This window comes from Xiphias gladius, chromosome 11, assembly GCF_016859285.1.
Source record: "Xiphias gladius isolate SHS-SW01 ecotype Sanya breed wild chromosome 11, ASM1685928v1, whole genome shotgun sequence".
Lineage (NCBI taxonomy): Eukaryota > Metazoa > Chordata > Actinopteri > Istiophoriformes > Xiphiidae > Xiphias > Xiphias gladius.
The window spans coordinates 21,886,305-21,909,432 of NC_053410.1; the positions used below are offsets into that span (position 1 = coordinate 21,886,305).

The window sequence follows — 23,128 nt, forward strand, 5'->3', positions numbered from 1 at the left end:
TCATTCCTGGCATTAGAATGCGTCTCCACATGTGTCTCGAGGTACCAACTGTTATTGAATCTCACTTCCCTGCTCTATATGCAAATAAACACGTACATCAATTCTGTTTGCCAAGAACAAATGCGTTGTTGTTTTTAACCAGTGGGAGGCAGTAATGCACTTCCAATGACTAACCTGCCAGAAATTAAAAGAAGAAGAAGAAATCAATACAATACAGACTGGGTCTATTTCTTGGCATGTTCCAAACGAACCAAATAGCTCAAGATGTTTGACGCACTCGCAATAGATCTCTATGGGCTTTTTGAAATTTTCTAATGTCGTGGGGAAAGCCAGTTTACATGACTTAAATTACTTATATTTGTTTGCAAATGAGTGCATAAAACCGCTTACGCAGAAGGGGTCAGTTGAGTAGGTGGTCCTTCAATTTGGCCCAGGACACATTTGCGTTCACACTCCTAAAAGAGTGTGGCCATATGTTGCCCAGACCATCTCCGAATGTGATCTGATTGAGCGGATCTCAAATGCATCCTCAATGCGTCTTGGATGCCTTCACACCTGTACATAGAGCTGTCCACTTGTGATCATATCACCCAAGGCGCATGTTAATGCCAGCTATGAACAGGGCCTCTTCTGGCTGAGCTCCAGAGGTCCTGTGTGGAGATGAGAGAAACTTCCAGAAGGACAGCCATCACTGCAACACTCCACTGATCTGGGCTTTATGGCAGAGTCGACAGATGGAAGACTCTCCTTGGAAAGACATGAAAGATCGCGCGGTGTTTGCAAAAAAGCACCTTAAGGACTCTCAACAGGATTCCCTGGACTGATGAAACCAAGATTGAACTGTTTGGCCTCAATTCTAAGCGTCATGTCTGAAGGAACTCAGGCACCGCTCATCACCTGCCCAATACCGTCCCAACGATGAAGCATGGTGGTGGCAGCATCGTGCGGTGGGGGTGTTTTTCAGAGGCAGGGACAGGGAGACTGGATAGGGTTGAGAGAAAGCTGAACGGAGTAAAGTACAGAGATATCATTAATGAAAACCTGGTCCAGGGAGCTCTGGACGTAAGACTGGGCTGAAGGTTCACCTTCCAACAGGACAATGACCCTGAGCACACAGCCAAGACAACGCAGGAGTGGCTTAGGGAAAACTCTGTGAATGTCTGTGAGTCGCCCAGCCAGTGCCCTGACTTGAACCCCATCAAAACATCTCTGGAGAAACATGAAAATGGTTGTCCACCAACGGTCCCCGTCCAACTTGACAGAGCTTGAGAGGATCTGCAGAGAATGGGAGAAAATCCCCAACCGCAAGCGTGCAAAGCTTGTCGGGTCATACCCAAGAAGACTTGAGGCTGTAACCGGTGTCAAAGGTTCGATTATAGCATAAGGCTGTAACATGAAACGTGAAAATAGTACAGGGGTCTGAATACTTTCTGAATACACTGTATAAAAACAAGAAAGGAAGGTAGCTTGTACATTGTCTGATGGCCAAAATCCGGGGCAAAAAGCTCTGTAAATCACTTGTTGATTTACAAAATACTGTGAGCACACGGTAATTACTGAACGCAACACAAATTATTTCATTTTCCTTTCAGTTTCATTTTGATCAACATAGAGCTTCTCTCATCAGGATTTAGTGAATGTACCCACCCCAAAAATTGGGAACAAAAATAGGATTTTGAAAAGTGACGGTGACATGTTCCCCTCCATCCATAGTGGAAATTACACCCTGGCCGAAATTTAATTCTTATTATAACTGGTTCTGTAGTTTGACTGAGATGCTCATATATATATACTAAGCTGTTTTAATAAGCCACCTTTTGAGGACATAAACTGAAAAAAAGTCTTATCAATGCCGTTAGAAGTGAAAAACAGCTTCAGTTTGAGGCAGTGGAAACTAAAAGTGGATAAAAAAAAATCTGGATTGTGACCTTGTTTTTCTAAATTTTGATGCCGTTTCCCAGAGCAACAGATACAAAGCAAATGCTGTAACGTCAAACTTCAGAGCAGCAGTGTTAACACCATTGTTTACAGATCAGCTTAGAAGTAGGGATGGCAATTTCTAATGTTACTAACCTTACTGACAAAATGTATGTAACCAACTACATGACTAATCGAAAAAGAGAGTGGGTGCAAGTGGGTGAGCACACATTGTCAACAAATCCTATGAAATGGCCAAAACCGTGAAGTGATCCTACTGTGATATATTGTCTACTAATATATCCAAAGCCTGATATATCTTATTCCTCTGTGCCATAGAGCTCCATTTTTGTTTGAAGCTATTAAAAACACATAAGTGAACCACACTACTGTACTGGGTGACATGTTCCGGAATTACCATAAATGCGGACACTAATCTAGTTTGAGTCACTCCCACATACAGTATATCGTCCTACTGCTGTAAAAAATCACTAGGGCAAATGTCTTTTAACCCGCAGGTGAAAATAGTCCCCAACAAATGCACCATTTACTCCTGTTTGATAAAAACTACAGACCCTAGCTGTTTTAGGAAATTACTGAGCCATTTTAAAAAATGAAAATATCTGTGACTAATTTTTAAAAATCCATGTCTTTAGTAGAAATGAGTGGGCCCAAGGGTAATGCTACAGCGGAATGGGAAGTCAGAAAGTACAGAGAGACGGACTAACATATTGGTGGTTTTTGCCTTTAATGGGATTTCTTGACAATGAGAAAAATATAGATTAATGCCAGCATTATTCTTTAACAGTTTATAAACACGACTATGAGTCTACAGCCAATTTCTCAGCTCTGAAAGGCTCCACTTTGGCAAAGCAGTGCTTTGAGCCAATTGCTAATGTCAGCATGCTAACATACTCACAATAACAATGTTAAAATGCTGAGGTGTAATGTCTACCATGTGCACCATCTTAGTTTGGCATGAGAGCATTCTAACATTTGTTAATTAGCACTGAACAAAGCACAGTTGAGGCTGATAGGAATGCCGCTGATTCTGCAGGCATATGATCATAAAACAAAGAACTGAACAAAGTGAAATGCTGGGATGGTTAAAAAAATTAAAAAAACAATTTACTGCTGTGAAACTAGCTGTAATGAAAGTCCTTATTTTAAGGAAAAATTGTCTGTTGTACAAACAGTAACATCAAGGATCTTCTTCTGTTTCTCACTGTAAGTTAGTAATTTTCTGACCCGAGTCCTTATAGAATCCCTTCTTTGGACACATCAAAAGTAACAGGAAGAGTAAATAATTGAGCACAGAATGGGGATCACAAGGGCTGTCAAACACTTTGAAACAGTATCACAAGTCATATGACTTTGTGACTTGACCAGAAAAAAGCAATGGCTTGCACATTTCAAATTTAAACCCTCATGAATATTACCTGGTGTAGAGGTAAGCCATGAGGCCCAGAGGAGACCCAGCCTGCAGAGTGCTCTTCCCTTTGCTGGTGCCAAAGTTAAGAACAGAAGGGTCCTCAGAGGACTGGAGGGCCAAAGAGCCAGGTCCACAGACTGCCAAAGAGGGTAATAAGGAAACCTCCAAACCCCACTGGTCCACACTCAGAATCTGCAGAAATATAGGAAATCATATAATAGGTTATAAGAGCCATTTCATTAAGAAATGCAAGAGAAAGAGCAGTGTTGGGAATTGTAGTACTTTGTCAGTACCTCAAGGTATTTCTTCACATAATCCAAGAAGACCACTTTAGATCTGAGTTCCTCAAGCTGGGACTTGAGTTTGGACAGCATCAGTTTGCTCTCAGAACCTTTGGGATACAGTACATACACAGTTTTATAGATCACACTGGAAGCTAAGTGTGCCGTTTTCGTACGCCAGCAGTGTTGTTAAATGGGCACCCAACCTTTATTTTTTCTCTCTTGTTGAATCAGCTTCTGGTAGAAATTTCTAGTTTTCTTTAGATTCCTCGTTTCAATTATCAGCTGCTGCTGCAGTTCCTGTTCAAAGGAAATCACACAAAATCAAACAAGAGCGCTAAAATAACACCACAAGCCGTTCACTGAAAGAGGCCTTCAGTTGTGTCCAGTGTGTATGGAGCAGAGTTTTTATTGTCTTTCTCCTCTCTCTTCACCGTGGCAACAGAACACAACAGCTCTTTTGAAGTGAAATGAGTGATAAGTCGCAGCAGCACGGTTCCTAAGGTGTGTTATTAGCTGTTATGCAAACCTTCTGAAGGAACAGTGGTGCCTTCAAAGTGTGTAAACACAAAGACTATTCATTAATATTCTTTTGCAAATGATAATAACTTCCTCTGCCAAGGGCTCAGTTCAACATATTAATATTCAGATCCAGTTTGGAGAGAATAATGTGCCAATTATCTTAAAGTCTCCCACATGTTCGTCCTACTTACCCCAAAGCCTGACCGTGCCCCACTTCATTACAGTTAAGAAAATAATTCCAACACTTGTTCATAAAACTCAACCTGGTGAAGGGCTGAATCAAACTAGGAAACTAAACTGCATGCAACAAGCACTTAGTTGTAACATAATACCTGGATAAAATGCATAAAGAATCAAAACTCTTCATTTTTCCCTGCTGAGTTGACCATACTGAAAACCTGTTGTCTTTCTGTTTAAAAAGCGTGGTAGATTATCGTCTTTTGCATTAATATACACAACTCTATACACAACCTAAAATTGCAACATGCAGTATGTGTAAAAGACATACTTTATGATATACATTTCAATGTGTTAGTGTAATAGAATCTAATAAATAAATCAGCCGCTTCATGCAGTCTGCTATTTGTTCAAACACATGGGTTTAAGGTCAAATATGACTCACTGGCAGTGGCCTTCACAGGTTTACCTACCTGTGTTTTCACATCTAGATGCGGCGATCCTGTGTGCTGTCCCAGATTCATTGCATACTGTATCACCTCCGAACTAAAACAATCTTCTCCAAAAAAGGCCAAGGCCCAGGCCGGGCCTAAGCCGAGGCCCAGTCCCTCTGCTTTGGATCCAGGCGAGAAGAGTCGCTCTGACACCAGGGAGTCACTGTCTTCCATGTCCTCTGAGCAGTCGGGGCTCGTCTGCTCGTTGTGGGCTCCTGCCAGCCCTTCCTCTCTCCCCAATATAAACTCAGCTTCAGAGGGGCTTTCATCGCTGCCCCCAACTGAATGATCTCCTCCCTCCATGACCCCTGCGTCTGAATCGTCCATGCTCACACCTCGACCAGTAAACAGGGACAGCAGAGAGAGAGGGGGAAGAGAAGACAAAGAGAGAGGGACTGGATCACACGGAGAAAAAAAAAATGGATTTGTGAAGAAAGAGAGAGATCCAAGGGTGGTGCTTGGGATATTTGTTGCTAACCCTGTCATGGCTGCACAATGAATCCACTGTTTAACAGATGAGCTTAAAGGCAATTCAAGCTCAACTTGCTCTATCACTATCTTTTTATCTCAGATATCTTGTAAAAGGCTGTTTGTCAAGACCTTATCGTCTAGCATATTTTAGTAGCAAAACAAATGCCGATGTAAGGGCTTCTGTGTGTTTTTATGAATGTCACTGGCCAGGAACGACATCCAAAGGAGAAAAAAATCTTCATCGTTTGCTAGCATGCCTTTGACTCCTCTGAATGGGCTACAATCTTCAGAACAACATCTAACAGCCACTCAAAGCTCTCGTGACTTCAGTCAGCAGCCAAATAAAGAGAAATATATCAAACACAACATAGTATGTTTTAATAGTATGTTTTCAAATTTGAAACCAGTATTGAATCTACTTATCAAACGCACATCCTCTAAATCCCCTTAATGCATCTATTTAGGTAGTTTACTTGTACTCAGCGCAGCAATGGTGTAATATAACTGAGCACTACAAATTTGAGGTACTTCTACTTTGCTTGAGTATTTCAATTTCTTGCTATTTTACACATCTCCTCTACTACAGTTCAGAGAATTATAGTACTTTTTAATTCTGTAAAAAGTACCAGATTTTCACTACCTGACAGCTTTGCTTACTTACTTAGTTTTGCCACATAATCACATATTTTGTATTTGGCTAAATGATTGCCTGCTCTACATTGCTGCTACGCTGCTTTTTGCTGGAGAAAGTTTAAAATAAGGAAATAAAAAGATTTGATAAGGCATTTGTTAGATTCTGACCATAACAAATCTGTGTGTTTTATAAACATGTACCTGCATCTGAAATTGAACAGGCTGTCAGAACCTAACCCCGTGAGCAAGCTCTTGGTCTAATCAAGGATAGAACTGAACGTGAAAGTCAGTCTCCTACCTTGACTGGTACAGTGTTGACTGCTCTGCGATCTTAGTTCAGAATCTTCAAGTGCAGTCCCGTTTTCTACATGACAGGACTGGGCCTCGGTTTCTTCCAAAGAATCCAGAGCAGCAGGACTGGAAGGGTGAATGTTTCCATTCACATCAAGATGGCTGTGTAGGAGAACTTCTCTTTTCCCTCTCCAGGCAGTTGCTATCAAGGGTGGGGTAAGGGCTGCCCTTTTCACAGCCTCTGATGGAGGCTGCTCGTTAGAGCCGCTGTATGGGGGCGCATTAGGAGGGAGAAAAAACACACTGAGTGTTCAAAGCTAGTGACAATTAGCACACATGCTGATGGCAAAAACAAAACAGTTGACATCAAATTGGACTTCCTGCAGATCAGATGCACTTGCAAATCACTCCAATTGATCCACAAAATTGAACCAGACAAAACACCGTCCACTCCAGTCCACATCAGAGTTAGAATGGACCATGTGTCAATAGAGAGGCTACACTCCTCCCTCTATCCCCTCACTTAAACTGGAACAGTGGAAAAAAGAACCTTCCACAGCTGAGCCTTGTGAATTAGCAGACAGACAGAGGAAATGAGTGTCTATCTCCCTGCATAGTTGTCATGTCTCCCTACAACAGCAGATTAAGGGGTACTCCCCACAAACTGCCCTGAGCATAAGAGCAAGGCTACGACTGGATAAAAAGACGTCGGGGAGAACTGACAATCCCGACCCTCTGCTCGTCTTTACCTGAAGAGAGAAGTGCGAAGCATGGAATTTGTTGATTTTCATTCATGTATTCATTCATACACTTCAGCCACCCCCCTCCCTACTTGTCAGCACATCAGTAACAATGCAGATGAGGCTTTACATGTATCTTCAATGTTGCCAGACGTTCTCCTCAGCACTAACAGACATACTGCAAAGATGTTACCATAGGAACTGTTTAAGCTGCTGGCTGAAATGCATATTGTATTAATGCTCATTTGAATTCTGTATACGGATGTACACATGCATATGTACTGTAAGTTTGCTGGGAGGAGGGTCATGTTCAGTGAGGACTAGATCATTCTGTGTGTCTGTTCTTCAGAACCCACATACGAATTAATTAAGAATCTGAATACAGGCAGGCCCATTTGGGTACCTCACTGTTTAGACCAAAGCACTGGCTGTTGTACTGTTAACACGATATCTTTTCTCAATTTGGGATAATTATTTTGACACCTCCTATAATCTCTTTAATTCATAATGTACACTAATGGTGGTGATTTGATTCATTTGATTCACTTTCAAAATCTGAACAGTGTTGTGAGTGATTCGGTCATTAAAGCTGAAATGTGAAATTTTCCAGATGTCGTAGTATGGCAAAAATGATATTGGAAACACGGCAAAAATGGTGTTTTTGTGGTGTTTTGTGTGAAAGCCTACCACTATTTAAATCACAACATTTAACTTCTACTGTACTAGCAGAGTGTGATTCCACAGAGTTTAGGAGATTGATCTGGATGTGAAAATATGGTGTCCTTTCCAGGGCACTGGCTCTGTTTTAAAAGGACTGTATTGGAATTGTCAAGTACAGGTAGCCCAACACTTACCGTGAATTGTCATTTTGTTTTCCCCTTTGCTGTTATTTGAACCTCAAAAAAATCCAGGATAACTGGATTCGAACAAATTTGGTGGCATATAATATGTAATTGTAGATCACATTTATGATCTATGAGGCCTTCCTTATTCACATAAACTCAGAGTGACTTGATCATTTGTTAATAGGAAGCAACATGAACTCATGATACACGCTGCATTAATTCATGCGATTGAAATTTCAGTCTGCTGTCTTTGCTGAGTTTGTGACTCAACTTCTTGAAGAGAGCAAAGCGACAAGATGGCCACACTGACTTTATTTTCCTTTATGTAGTACCAATTTACAAATACGTTTTTTTTTGGGACCCACAGTATCGCAGTAAGTTTAAAACGAAAAAGAGGCACGCGTTTGAAGTCCTACTTACTGCGTGGATGGGCTGTAGGTGACCAGGCAGTGTAAAACACCCAGCAAGTCGTCTTCCCAGTACAGATCACTGAACCTCTCCTTCACAACACTGGCAAACACGTGGTACTGGAGGTCCTTCAAAGCGAAGATGTACTCCCCTCGGAAGAGACATAAAGGTTCATTTTCAAATGAATATGTCTGAACAACTCAAGACAAGATGGGGGAACAAGCCATTGCTGTGTTGTTTTATTTAAAAATGACTGCACGGAGGGTGCTAACTGGTATTAAAGGAATGTTATGATGATTTTTAACCCCCTTTGACATAAGGTGTCTGTTCTCTGTAACACTGCAGCCGTTTACTTCTGTCATTCACTGGCATATTCTGACGTCAATGGATACAGAGAGACATTTAGAGAAGATAAAGCTTTATCCTTTTCTCTCCACCTTGGGGCGTCATGACACCTCAGTCAGCTTTGCTTTCACCTTCTTTCACCATTCTGTCCAGTTCAACCCAAACCAGCTCCATGGGGTTTAAGTCTGTGCTGGTCTTCCATCATTTGAAGCCATGGTCTGGTTCTTTTCTTCTAATGTTTTGGGTCATTATCTTGCTGTAGGATGAACCCCTGACCGACCAGTCTGTCTTCCTGTGTTGCCTGTCTTTTTCTCACCATTCCGAGAACAGTATACATTACTTCTTCCTGCAGTACAATATCTTCCTAATAATGTTGCTGAATAACTCAAAAATTTACATTAAATTTTGATCAACAAGAAGATTCCATGATTCCTTGTTTTTGAAATCTCCAATTTTATTTCCTATGCGTTAATTTAAGAAACACTGAGACATTGAATTATGTATATTTAAATAACAGATGGAAAAATGGTGGTGTTCTAAAACTTTTGATCGGTAGTGTACCCCCTTGTGCACGAGTACCACTGTTTGAATCACTAAATGATGTATAGATATAGTGGGTTATTTTTATGATTGTTGGTAAAGCAAATGAAGCAATAATAAAATTAGATTACAGTTATCTAAAGATACATACCCATGGCGATGTCCTCATGTCCATTATCCAAATACCCATTGAGTGAAAACTCTCCCTTGAGCAGGTCAATCACCTCCTGTAAGGCAGGGTGGACTTTGGGGGAGATGGACTCTGAAGGAGACTGGTTTTCACTTTGCGTTCCTGGATTTGTATGTTCATTGTAAGCTCTGGGCACACTGTGCTCCAGGGGGCTGTCAGAAATGATGGAGCTACCATTGATATATAATGGGGGGCCATTTTCCTGGGGTTCAGGCCTCACAGGCACATTCAGACAGTTAATAAACAGACCTTCACTTTTCTGTGGAACTGTGATTAGTCCTTGCAAACGCTGTGGGACCAGGGAGAGATTAATATCCAACCCGAGGAGAGACTCGGGAGCCCTGACCTGCACAGGCATTAAAGAAAGATGCCCTGTTGTGGGATCCTGATGGAAGAGGTAATTGTTGAAGACACCACAACCATTGAGGTTAGTTGATAATGGTGGAGGAAGAGACACTCCAAGACAGGAAATATCAGGGAGAGTAGAAGAGGAGTTGACCAGTAACTTGTCGCTGAGAGTTGTACAAGTTGTAGTTATGACTGCCGGATTAACAGGCAACTCCTCTGTATGTAGACTGGGTTCAGTCTGTGCAGGATTTGGGTACTCAGAGTGCAAAGTGAAAACAACATCCCTTTTCTTGACGTGTTCACTGGTTTTTGTGAATTCATCCACAGTCCTGTAAAATAAACAATCCATTATATGCATTCTCCTTTTCTCTTTTTAAAGCTGTCTAGCATTTTGTGTAGGTATTAGTTTAACTGCTTTCTCTTTTTGTAACTTCTTCTTTTAATTCATTACAATTCTTCTTGATTTTAAATCAAATTTTTAAAGAAATTATTCAATATTTCTGGAAATATGCTTCTTTGTTTTTATCCCAAGATACAGATGAGAGGATTGATATCACTCTCATATCTATCCATTAAACATAAAGTTAACACCAGCATCCAATTAGCTTAGCTTGGCATAAAGACTGAAATCAGGGGAACTGCTAGCCTGACTATGTCCAAAGGAGACAAAATCCAACTACCAGCCCCTCTAAAGATCACCAATTAACACATTATATCTTGTTTGTGTAATCCATACAATAAACAAAGTGTAAAAAAATTAAATGTGTGGTTTTATGTTGGATTATGTGCTATTTGATTTTTTGGCCGGGCTCCCAGGACCAGGATGGAGCTGTCACATGATTTGGGTATGGTGGCCACATTAGGTACTGCAGGTGCATGCCATTCATGTGTGTGTGTGGAGCCAGCAGAACGTCAGCAGGCTCAGAAATAGTACAGCACAATTCCTTATTAAACCAAAATTGTCTGGTTGCTGAGCCTAGGAGGTGTGGGTAGGTGGATTTGGTTTACTTTTGGACACCCTGTTGTTTTCCCCCCTTCCTGTCTTTGTGCTAAGCTAAGAAAAAAGAAGTGTATGTACCAAAATGTCAAACTATCTGTTTAAATTTTATAAAATGACTTTTATCTTGAAAATTTGTTTTAAAAAAAAGATGCATCACTTATATTTTTAAAAAATGTACACTGATAATACAGATTATCTTTTGGAACATCCTACCCTTCAAGGGCAGCTCCAAGGTTTTGGCTCTCCTTCTCTGAGTCCTCACTATTGGTCAGGATGATGGGGGTGAAGTGTGTGGCAATGGAAGTGAAGGCTTCTGGGAGTTGGAGTCCCTTGCTGAGTGGATAGCTGTGGGGAACAGGGCCAGTCACAGGAGCCAGTCGGCTCTCAGTGGCCATGGGCACAAAGCCTACACACAGTTACAACAGTGCCAGATACAATATCAGTGATATTGTCTCATGCAAGGCATGTCTTTAAATTACACAAAATGTTTAAAATATTAGGAACATCTGCTACGATGGCATGATCTATCATCGTCAGTCATGAATTTTAGATGTAAAAAAAGTGACATTTTTAAGACAAAGACAAATTGCAAGTGCATCTTGATAGCAAAATTCAAAGGGTCTTCTTAATATTTGGCATATTAAGTGTATAATATATTGTACATTTCAAGGTAAGCTATATTGCATGAGGGTCACCCATACTAAAGTGAAGCTGTCCTACCACTGTTGTTTTGTTCAGACTCTTCACATGAGCTGTGATGAGTTTTGGTTGCACTCAAATCTTCTGCCTCATTGGATTCTGGGACTGGCTGAAAGACAATAGAATTGGTTCATTACAATAGAGAAACAATCTATTTTTCTTTTAAATGAAACAGGATAGACATTGAGATGAGGACCAAACAGACACAAACCGACTCTGAAACTGACATTTAAGATGAAGACGCAAAGATATTAATGTATCTTTGGTGAAAAACAAAGGAAAATTTACCGGGTGAACTCTGCTGATGAGGTTGTTCCACACAGTCTCAGCATTTGTCCCTTGACTTGATAAGTAGTCACGACAGCTCTGGAAGAGGGACACATGAAAACAAGTGTGATAACAATGCTAACACTTGAGACAGACACCAATAATGTCAGAATTCATTTTGCCCTAAAATAATCGAAGCACTTGATTAAAAAAACCCCAGTATTTCTAAAAATAACAGCTACTTTTAAAAATGACTAACAACATAACAATAAAAGTAAATGATGGTGTTTTGTAGGAGAGTCATTTGTTGAGAAAATGACAAAACCCTACAAATTGGATTCTCTATATTCAAATTACAAGTGGTTCTCTTCTATAAAGGATATGCCTATTTGGAAAGGTGTACCTCTCTGTAGTTGTGATATTTGCATTGATATGCAAAATCAAACCAGGCTTTATTTATAGAGACCTTTTCAAAGTACTTTCAAGAGGGAGACAGAGGCAGAACAATAAAATAAAATATAATAAGTAAGTGTTAAAAACACAAATCTAAAAGTATAAAAATAATAAATAGAAATAAGAAGAAAAGTAAAATAATTACGGGCCAAAATTTGCTTTATCTTCAGTGTGAACGCCTAATCTTAGGAACTGATTAATAGAAAGGACCTTCACACAATAAACAAGACCAGCCTACAGCCATGCTATCAGCTCTGTGAGGCTGTATGCAGGCACAGTTGTGCTTTGAGGTAAATGTTAACATCAGCATTGTCAACATACTCACAGTGACAATGGTAACATCTTAATGTTTAGGAGGTAAGGATCACCACGTTCACTGTCTTAGTTTAGCATGTTAGCATACATTGCGAGCATGTTAAAATGCTAACATTAGCGTTTAGTTCAAAGAACTGCTGAGCAACCTCACAAAGCTGCTAGATCTAGTTAGCTACATATTTGCTATTTAGCCCTCAACACAAGTGCAAGTGAGGTCAATGGGAATGGAATTAGTTTTGCATGTATTTGGCTATAAAAAAAAAACACTGGACAAATGTAAAAACTGTTCACATGCTAATGGCGCTAGAGGTCTTGGGGTCACCAAAGTCAACGGGATTCATCCTCTGGGGACATACATATCTGTACCAAAATTTGTCCCAGCCCATCTTGTTTGAGCTGTCAGCGTGTTTGTTATTAACCAAGTTTTACTTAAAAACAATCCAGTTTCCTTTTTTTTAATAAAACAGTGAATAAGAAAAAGAGTCAGTCATCAACAGTCATCAAACCATTTTTAAAAGTCAAGCTGGCATTTTTGTCTTGTAATTTGGTTGTACAATTAATTTCCTTTTTTGCAAATTTAAATCAAGCAAACTGCTATGTCAATGTGTAAGAACAGGCAGCTGAAAAGAGAAATATTGTTGGATGGGCTGCTTAAGTAAGAGAGTTTAGTGGGAACACTGGAATGAGAAAAGTGAAGGGATGGCTGAAACACTGTAGTGGTAAATACGGGTTCAATTTCAGACCAATGCAGTAATGACAGCAAATTGCAGGACCTTGTGCCAGGTAAAAAAAGAAAATGATTGATGGGAGGCCACATATGAAGCATGCAGTGTCAAGTAGGGAGCCTTGGTGATTAATCCATTAGCTTGCAGAAAAAATTAGTAAAGTGCTAGATTGTAGGAACAATGGATTCTTTTAAAGAAAATGTTAAAATAATAATACTTTTTTAGCCATAATGATGGTAGGTCTTTCAAGGGGCGTCCTCTTGGCCATCTCCAGGAGCAGCCTCTTCAGTTTGCGGGGCATCGCCAGTTTTTGATTAGGTGATAAACCGAACTTGGCTGTAGCCCAGAGAATAGCAGCGACCCCATACACACAAACCTGAACCGAAACAGAAAAGAATAGAAGACAGAAAACCTACAACCAAAGCAAATGATTGGTGAAAGTTCATTTTAAAAATAAATGAAAGCATTTCAGACAGGCAGACCTTTTCAGTCACAATGCCATGCTCTTGATATTCAGGAGCAAGATAGAATTCATCTCGAGGTCCTGCAGAGAATTTTGAAATTAAAAGTTATTGAAGTTAGCGAAAGCTTCCACACACTGTTGCCTCATATACTTCAGCAAAGAGTATATTTTCAACATCTATTTTGTGAGTAAACAACTAAAGATTAAGAAAGGCTGCACAGAGACTACAGCATAGCACAAAAGTAAACCTACCTATATTTTTAGGTTTCAAGAAAAGCACGTCTCCCTCGCAGCCCATGTACACTGTGTCTAGGCATAAATAGGCTGATGGAAAAGAGAGAAATGAGCTGCACAGAATTGCGACAAACAAAATCCAAGCCATGTAGCATAATTTGCATAATTTTTGCATTCCCTTTGTTCTTTCTCACATCATTGTTTTACGAGCTAGTTCTTAAAGAACAGGAAAAAATTAACACTGATAAAAAAAAAAAAACGTGTGCTCTTATATATATATATATATCCCAAGCACCATATATATATATATATATATATATATATATATATATATATATATATATATATATATATCTTGCAGGAGCAGTTAATATTGAGAGCTTAAGTACTGATTTCATGCATGAAGTGGGTAAAATCACCTGGAAAGTCGATGTAGGTCTGCAGTGAGGACAGACAGGTGTAACACAGAGCCCACAGCTCATTAACCGTCAGCCTCCGTCCACAACGAGTAAGCAACTCTCTTAGAGAGATCCACTGAATAGAAAATAAAGAACAAACTCAGACTTAAAAAGACATGAGTTACAGACTTCAGAGCTTCAGCTGGTATCTCGGTAGGCCCAATTAACTCAAACTAAAGTAATCCTTTACTTGACTTTTTCTAAGTCTATTTTTGATTATTCCAACCGTCAGCAATGTCAAAGTCAAAGTCTAATGGAAGTGTTCACATGTCACTTTGGCCTATTACTGCTGAATACGTATGTGACAACTCTGTTTCTTTGAGACTGAATACTTCCCTCTAAAGCTGTACATACCTTAGTAAATTAATTCATGCAGAAGAGTCACAAAGCAAGCTCTGAGCAACTGTTTTGACAGAAAGAGATACTACTGAGTATGTTAAAAAGTTTAATTTAGCTATCACCTTGTACACACCAGTGTCCTCTTTAGAACACTTTCAGTAAATATTTGCTACATTCTGTAAGACATGTTAGAGGTCCTCAGTTCTTAGCCAGTGGTTTTTAAAGGAAATACTATAACAATAGGAATTAAAGGCATAGTTAATTTTTGTAAATTAATTAAGCTTAGCAGTTCTCAGTATCAGGCCTCATGGCAAACAGCTTATTTTTCCCCTAGGAAAACATAAAGAATCCCGAATGAAATTAGCTTTACTTATTGACTGATATTAGAAATCTTTCGCTAGGCAAACGTTAACTACTTAGCTTCCTGGCTACATAGCTAAATAAAGCTAAAGAACAGCTTTGAGAGTGAAATGGTTGCAAATAATAGTAGACAAATAAAGTAGAAAAAGTAGACAAAATTTTTCTTAACTCAAGGTCCACATACTATCATTTTTTCCAGAGCTTGGAAAGACCAGCCGTATCACATAACCAATTTTTATATTTAGGTCACATGTTGACGATACAAGAAACTGTCATGTCAACTAAGCAAACTCCATCTTCCGATGAAGACCGTGAGATGCTGTGGAAAACCTGGACCAGAAGACTGTTTTGTAAATCTAAGTTGTTTACCTAGCTAAACTCAACTTCTTCTCAAAATACTACTTTCAGCATTTTAGAGAAGATACCATATTAAACAAATCTACCTAATCCAACATTTTCCATTGCTTCACTGACCTACATCCCTACCATAAGAACCTTTTCATGTTTCACTCTCTCTCTTTCATAGCTGCTCTTATCGATAGACAGCCGGTTCTCCAGTGGATGTCTACAATACCACCAGACATAACTGCAACTGCAAAGCCATGTTGTAGATGTGACAGCCGTCTGGCACTGGCTAACCTCATCCTGAAATTCTTCATTCAGGCACAGCATGCTTTTGGTCATGTAGTTATCAGGGCTGTAGAGGCTGTGGTTCAATGGGCTCTGGTCCCTAGAAGAGTCCTGTTCCATTTCCAGGTCCTGACAGGAAGTACAGGAGGAAGCTAAGTCCTGGATACAGTCCTTAGATTCACTGTCATGGCACTCTTGACTATTTGTTTCTCCACTGCATAAAGTCTCTGCAGCATCCTTGTTTTCTTCTGACACTTGGTTGTCCACAACGGAATCAACATAACCCTCAATGCTACCGTGTGGGTAAGATTCACAGGACTTGCCCCGGTTGAGTCTTTGAAGTCTGTTACTCCACACAGACTTGCAGCTCAGGTGTTCATCTGCTCCTATCTCAGTGAGGTCGGACACTGGTATATTGATATCTCCATGTGTTGGGGGGGGGGGACAGGGGGGGTTGTTGGAGTCCGGGACAGAGCAGGACCGGTTAAGAGCCCCCCTCACCCTGTTCTGCCTCTGCTGGGCACTCCTCCTCACTGGGGAGCTGTTGTGGGACCTGCAGTCCATCTCATCTGCCAAGATCATGCCATCTCCTTCATTGCTGTCCATATCCTCAGCCCAGAAAAAGAAATCCCAGCCTCCGCACACCTGCAGATTATGTTTTTAGCATTCAGTCATTCGTAACAATAGTAACAGTAACAATCTTAATTATACCCCAGTGTGTACACAGATTAGAGTTTAGATAACTACAAAACTGAAGCAGAAATGAATGAACCTTGGTCACTTTTTTTTTTAGCTTATGATCTCAGAGGCCATAGCTAATCAGCTCACTTACAGTATAGACGGGTTTCTGAACGATGTCATTGTTGAGATGCAGTGCATGGACAGGGTAGAGAATAAAAAAACAATGACTGGGAGCTAATCAACACGAGGAGATGTATTTGTGCTGATAGTGAACAAATGGCAAAAGTAATGGGTGGGAAATGTTCAATATCTCAAGAGGAAACCTCCTCTTCAGCAGAGTGCAAAACTAGTTATTAGCAGCAAGGGATTAGGTCTAGCTCTGGATTTGAATAAGGTGGTGGGTAGTCTTGCACAGAAACTGATGAGGAAGAAATGCCTGTTGTAAGATACGGGAGCCCATACGGTTTCTTGCTTGTTTTTAGCTGCTGTAAAGAATAGTGCAAACGTTTGTCATGTTCTATGATCAATGCCATGGCGATCAGTTTCACGATTTAGAGTTTTAGTGTGCATCTTGCATTATGTTGTCAAGCATATAAAAAATGCAAATCATGACGAGATGTGCAGGGTGTCTTTAAAAGTTGATAAATAATACTTATTAAATTACAGTGGCACTGCTGGCATCTATGTTTATGACATCTTATAATAAGACATCTAACACAATTGCAGTGTCTGGAATATTTTGATAGCAAATGCTAACGTTACTAAAATACTAAAAAGTTTTGGCAATGTGAAGTTCTACACACAATTTTTACCTCAAAGAGCTATTTTTCTGGTTTCTATCAAGTTGGTTTATTTCTAAATGCTGAAAATATCCATGCTTAAGCTATCATGACATTGTGGCAACATTTTTTTCTACCCCCTTCCTTCATGCCTTTATCCTCAATTTTGAAATGGGAAACTCATCCTAAGCTGTCGGCTAATTGAACTTGAACGAGCATTAAACTTGGAGGGCAAGCAAGGCCAACTAGCTCATCTGAAACAGCATCAGTACTGTTTGCTTCACATTCCTGTGGGCTTCTGTTATTTCTTCCTCCAGAGCAACAGCTTCCTAAAAATGTTTGTAGCTACACTCTGTCACATACCTGCTGCCTGGACAGACCATTTGACTTAACAGAACTGTCACTGCACAGGTCTTTGGTATTGTCATCTGAGCTCAGTCTTCTAAGCAGACATCTGGGTTTTGGATGCTGCCATCTTGCCTCCCAGGAGCCTTCCTGTCCATCTGTGCACATTAAACAAATACAGCAGTTAGAACCTGGAGAAGCCACAGAAGAGACCAACCAGTGACATGTCTAAATAGATATGATAAAAAAGACCTTGAAATGTTGAAACTGATTCAATGGAAAGCACCCGTCGCCCAATAGAAGACAGTTTCCGGCACACAGCTGCAGAGGAGGTATCAGACAGCCGTGCCTCAGCCAGAGACACAATGTCCTGTGGGAGTATTAAACTTGCAGGTTTGCAATATTCAAGAAACACAGATAATGCTTATGTTCTACTTCTGCAACAGAACATAAACAAAACAAATCTGTCTTGTTGTAAGAAAAGAACTAGAATAACTGCCACGCGGTTGTGCGCCTCCGCCAACCAGTCAAACTGCAGTTTCCATCCATGTCTTTCTAGCCCCGTATAATATATGTAGTAAACACTTTGATGGGATTTAATAAAAGATATTACGTGTATTTTTTTGCAAAATGGAAGTTATCACTATATTAACATGTATGATTCCAGTGAATAATTTCCAGCGAGAAACATGCTGTCTTCACTTGGAGACTATTTTTACAGAGGAGTACAGAGGACTGATAGAGAGCTTCATCACATGGTGCAACGACAATCACCTGAAGCTAAATATCAGCAAAACCAACAAGCTTGTGGTGGACTGCAAGAGGAATAAGAGGCCCCCTGTCCTGGTTGTCATCTAGGGAGAGTAAGTCAAGAGGTTGGTCTTAACACTGAAGCCCGCTTGGAAGGGACCGAGCAGACCGATCTTGGAGACTCAGATCTTTCAGTGCGTGCAACAGGCTCCTGTGAGGTCACAATGACCCTGACCTTTGACCTTTGACCATCTAATCAGTTCATGCAAATTTGAAGAAATTCCCTCCAGGTGTTCCTGAGATATCGCATTCACAAGGACGGGACGGACGGATTGTCAGACAACGTCAAAAACATTCTGCCTCCCCGGCCACAGCTGTTACTGGCACGGAGGCTTAAAAACATTTGAGAGTAAAGGCAAAACGCAAGAGAAATCTAACTGCAGCATAATTCTGTCAAAGTTAATTGTAATTTGGAATTAGTTATTATGATTGTACATTTGAAAAGCTACGTTCAGTCAAGTGAGCATCAGGCATTTCATTACACGTTATTGTATTGAATTTATTGTCATTATGAGAATTCGTATTTTGCAAGTATATCATTGTTCTGTACTATTTAATATTATTTCTGTATATTTATGCAGTTTTCTATTTATTCTGCCTTTTCTAGAGAAAATCAAACCCTTTACTTTCTCCTTCCCTGTAAATTTCCATGTGTTATTGTTTGTATGACTAGTTGACTGCCTGTTTCCTAGGATTGGCTGTTATCGTTTGGGAGTGCATATATACTGTATATGCGGGCTTGTTGTCATTTATTATATGAAATGCCTGACGAAGGTCACGTGAGCAAAACATAGCTATTCAATATTTAAGTGTCAACAGTGTGCTTCTCCTATGCAACCATCTACAAATAAGTGTGAAAAATCACATATGCTGTACAATTATACATACGATTAAAAGAGAGCCAAAATGACACCAGAAGTAAGAAAACCTCATTCAAAATCCCACTAAATTTGTGACAATGCTAAAAGCAAAGTTACAGCTTCGGAAAAGAGCCTCTCTCAACAGTATGTTGTGTGGCTCGCTTCATATGTTTACATGAGGACGGTAGTTTCTTGAAAAACGATCCAATACGAATGTTTATTTAATATTTGTGATTTAACAGCCTTTGACGAAACACCATTTCCCATATGCCCGAGACATTCGCAGGCTAAATGTCACAGGTAAAGTCCATGGACAAGTCGAGGGTTTGAGGTTATCTCAAACATGTCATTAAAGCAGGTTTTTAGGCTTTTAGATTACGACTAAAAATCTGGAAAAATGACTGGTGAATTTTATGGGTATGGACAAAACCAAGTTATGATGACGTAATCACCCGTACTGCTGTGCTTGTAAATTTTCATGGGAGTTGTAGTTTCTTCTGTGCTCACAAAGTAACCGTTTAACTTTGAAAAGATCAAAAAGGTTTCGTTTTTCTAATAGTAACTATTGTAGTGGATGCTGATTAATCTTAGAATATGGAAAAGTAAACCTCGGTAACGTGCCTCATTTTTTCAAAAAGACAGATGAAAGAAATGCTAAATGAGGAATCACACTGAGTTACAGAAGCTTGTGGAACAGAGGCTGGCATCTATCGCATCCTTTAATACAAGTACAACTTGTCGTCGCTTTTAAAAAAAAAATTTAAGGCTTTTTAAGCTTTATTGTGAATTAAAGGTTTTATATAAATCAAGTTTTTGTCATCATCAACACCATCATTCTTCCTATTATTATTATTATTATTATTAACTAATTTAGACATATTTTATACTTCTTTTGTATTTTACTTTGTTTTACCCTGTTGTTGAAGTTGATGTTGTGACAGACTGACAGTGAAAGGACTTCTGACTGACTGCATACACTATTTCTACTAGATGCTGACTACAGTACAGTATATGCACTGCCAATTAGTCCATCTCATAGTCATAAGAGAAAAATAGACTTTAATTCATGCTACAGCAATAATTACTGTAAATGCAATGACTTCTCCTTAAGGACCTGTGTGATTGTACTTGTGAAAGAACAGTCAGCAGGGTTCTTATACCTGCAGGAGCGGCCTGTCCTCAGGCTTCTCCTCTTGCATCTGCTCCAGCAGCTTCTGGATTTCTTCTCCCAGCTCAGCCTCTAGCTCTGGCTCAATGACAAAGTTCAATGCGGCAGAGAGCGTAGAGCCCAGAGAGTAAACATGGCCCTGTAGCCGGGGATAAAGGAGAAGAAAACACTATCATCATCAGGAAGCAGCTGCAGCTAGATCTGAATATGTAAAAGACTTTAGAAAAAGGCTAAAAAAAAAAATACAGGACGCTCTCACCATTTTGGGCAGCAATTTTCATGTGTTGTATATATTTACAATGGAGCTTTTGTTTTGCTTTACTCCGCTGACGGTAGATATTATGGTCAGCTCTTTGCCAGCAGCGGATTTGAACCAGGTGCTTTTGAGTTCGCATCCGAGACATAATGATCACTCCCAACTATTGAAGTGGACTGTAACCACACTTACTTGATAAACACATATGCAAGGCGGATCCCAGTGTGGGTCACCAAAATAGAAGAGTAAACACTCAGCTGGCCTTAACTCCGGTTTTGCTTATGCTATTGTCTGTGCGTAAAATCTCCCTTGAGGAAAACACGCTTGGGAAGAACATGAGAGAAGTGAAGAAGAAGAGATTCATTTTTCTGTCAGGAATTTTGTGTATTATGACAGATAGCAAAATTAGAATGCAGTTTATTTTGAAATTCAGTTACACAAGTCTACGGTAAATTCCTTCATGCTATGGCGAGAACAGTGAGAGACCAGAGCAGAGATCAACTCAGTAATACTGAAAAAGGATAAATAATGTATTTGAACATTCATTATGTTCAAAAGTATGCATTATTCTCATTATAATGAGAATAATGCATACTTATACTACAGAAAAGAACCAATGGAAGGATTGAGGCAGGAAAGACCAATACGTAGATAGACACATTCATCGTACCCGGGAGCTGCGGGTATGTTCCGTCTTAATGTATGCCAATACACAGCTCCATTAAAGGAGTTCAAGCCTCAGACCGATGAACAACTACGTTAGGCCAGTCTGTCATTAAGTTCAAATGGGTGATGTTTAAAGGATAATTCCGGTGTATTTAAACTGGGATCTTATTTTTGGAGCTCTGCCCATTGTTTCCGTTGGTTACAATAACGCCGGGTAGATGGCCAACCTCTTAAACGAGGTCAGACATGGCAACAAACAGGAGCAGCCAGATGACAGGTCGTAGGATCCAAAATTGTTGAGTCATGTCTCCTTTCCTATGTAAATACCTCTTGTAGATGAAAGCAAAAAAGTGATGTTTGTTAATCCACTGCGCCACGTAACCAATAAACTTGATAAAAAGAAAAAAATAACCCATACACTCAGTGTCTACTTATTAGGTAGACCTCTACAAGTTAATGCAATCCAATACAACTGCCATAAAGTCTACTTTTATGATGTGTTTAACCTTCAGTTTTTTTGACACTGTGATAGAGGTGTTAATTCAAATATGTTTCAGCATTGAGGTCATAGTTAAAGTTGGCGTTGTACTGGAGAGGTGTAGGTATGTAAATAAATTAGTCCACTGCGACACTACCTTTAAGACGACCTCAGTAATACGCATGTAATTGAATGTACACATTTCCGACAATGTCGCCAAAAACTTAACATTAGAAATTTCATCAAGGTAGAATGTACGGCAGAGGTGTCGTATTGAATTGGAATGGACTGTACAGGTGTACCTAATACAGTGGCCACTGTGTGTATAGCCAATTAATATACCTGTTATACACTTATTTTACCTGTAACACACATATATAAAATATAATTGTGTTTTCACTAAATACTGCATTAAACGTAATATATTAGGTACATATGATGAAATACCAACATATACAGTAAACGATATACAGTAAAAATTAATATAATAGTAATAATTAGGTTAAAGGATTGTTGTTTGATCATCTGACTGCTCATGTCTCTTGCCCTTTTCTGACTTTTTAGGGATGTTGATCCATTCCCAGATTTTAGGAATTTAACTTGGTGAATACAATGTTATTATAAGAGCTGGTCAAAACTATGAAAATAAGATCCAAGTTGTAATAAACCGTCACAACCTTATTTCTTTTACTGTTAGAGAACTGCCTGCTACTTCACATTATCAAACGCAGGTGACAGAGACGACCTTGTAAGTGAGCGATTGCTTGCTTGTGTGGGGAATTTTAGGTGAGGAACAAGAACAAGCGACACTCTCGCCTCCCTCAGCAGAGACCGGCAAGGTGCCCGTGACTGTCTGCTGTGCTCCCAGGGGTGCCTCTGTGCAGCTGTGGTCAGATTCAGAATATCTCACCTCAAACGTGCTGCCTGTGTTGTCAAACTCAGGAGGCACAAAGGAGCCTTCTGGATCGTCTGCGGGTCAAAAAACATACCAATTAACTGCACCATTAAACTCGTCTGAAAAGCATACAGTACATCAAAATGTCATCAAAGGGGAACTAACAGTGCATTTCTCGTTTGATGTGAACACTCGGATGTATAGCCATGTCAGTTCTTCTACTTGCCGAGCATCCACTGTAATGAGATGCAAATCAGAGGAAATACATATCCCCCATGCTGAACCACAACAGTCCAGTGAGCTAGTGCAGTCGTTTCCCTTTATTTGCATAATTCATGTGTCAGAGATAATCCCTGACAAACAAGACAGGAGCTATCTGCAGATCAGAAGCTGAAGCAACCAGAAAGTTGCGGTGCGGCATCCTCCTCCTCATCGTCTTCCTCCTGACACAGGCCAGTGCTCACACGGGTTATAAGCAGGAGACACAGATACATGAGTACATCACTGGGGACGTACTGCACACTCCCTCAACTGGACTCATGGACTCAGGCATATGGAGACAGAGGGAGAGAGAGGCTGTACCCGGAGTTAGGGGAGGGGAAGGAAACGAGTA

The 23,128-nt window shown here is 40.0% G+C and overlaps 1 protein-coding gene across 3 annotated transcripts in view; it reads right to left on the bottom strand.

The window, feature by feature from the left end:
* Nucleotides 1–23,128, bottom strand: part of LOC120796809 (kinase non-catalytic C-lobe domain-containing protein 1) — a 43,675-nt gene that overhangs the window by 12,581 nt on the left and 7,966 nt on the right. For 2 of the 3 annotated variants that reach the window (XM_040139888.1, XM_040139887.1), the window contains exons 3-21: nt 22,531–22,589; nt 20,213–20,359; nt 17,635–17,752; nt 17,401–17,540; nt 15,587–16,222; nt 14,210–14,324; nt 13,809–13,880; nt 13,576–13,637; nt 13,311–13,469; nt 11,622–11,699; nt 11,355–11,442; nt 10,848–11,040; nt 9,248–9,963; nt 8,224–8,362; nt 6,226–6,485; nt 4,803–5,158; nt 3,837–3,930; nt 3,643–3,740; nt 3,357–3,541 (exon numbers count right to left, since the gene is read on the bottom strand). In XM_040139888.1, coding sequence (XP_039995822.1) covers nt 3,357–3,541; nt 3,643–3,740; nt 3,837–3,930; nt 4,803–5,158; nt 6,226–6,485; nt 8,224–8,362; nt 9,248–9,963; nt 10,848–11,040; nt 11,355–11,442; nt 11,622–11,699; nt 13,311–13,469; nt 13,576–13,637; nt 13,809–13,880; nt 14,210–14,324; nt 15,587–16,222; nt 17,401–17,540; nt 17,635–17,752; nt 20,213–20,359; nt 22,531–22,589 — 3,715 coding nt within the window. The remainder of the gene's footprint in view (nt 1–3,356; nt 3,542–3,642; nt 3,741–3,836; nt 3,931–4,802; nt 5,159–6,225; nt 6,486–8,223; nt 8,363–9,247; nt 9,964–10,847; nt 11,041–11,354; nt 11,443–11,621; nt 11,700–13,310; nt 13,470–13,575; nt 13,638–13,808; nt 13,881–14,209; nt 14,325–15,586; nt 16,223–17,400; nt 17,541–17,634; nt 17,753–20,212; nt 20,360–22,530; nt 22,590–23,128) is intronic. The other variant, XM_040139889.1, reaches the window with a different exon arrangement.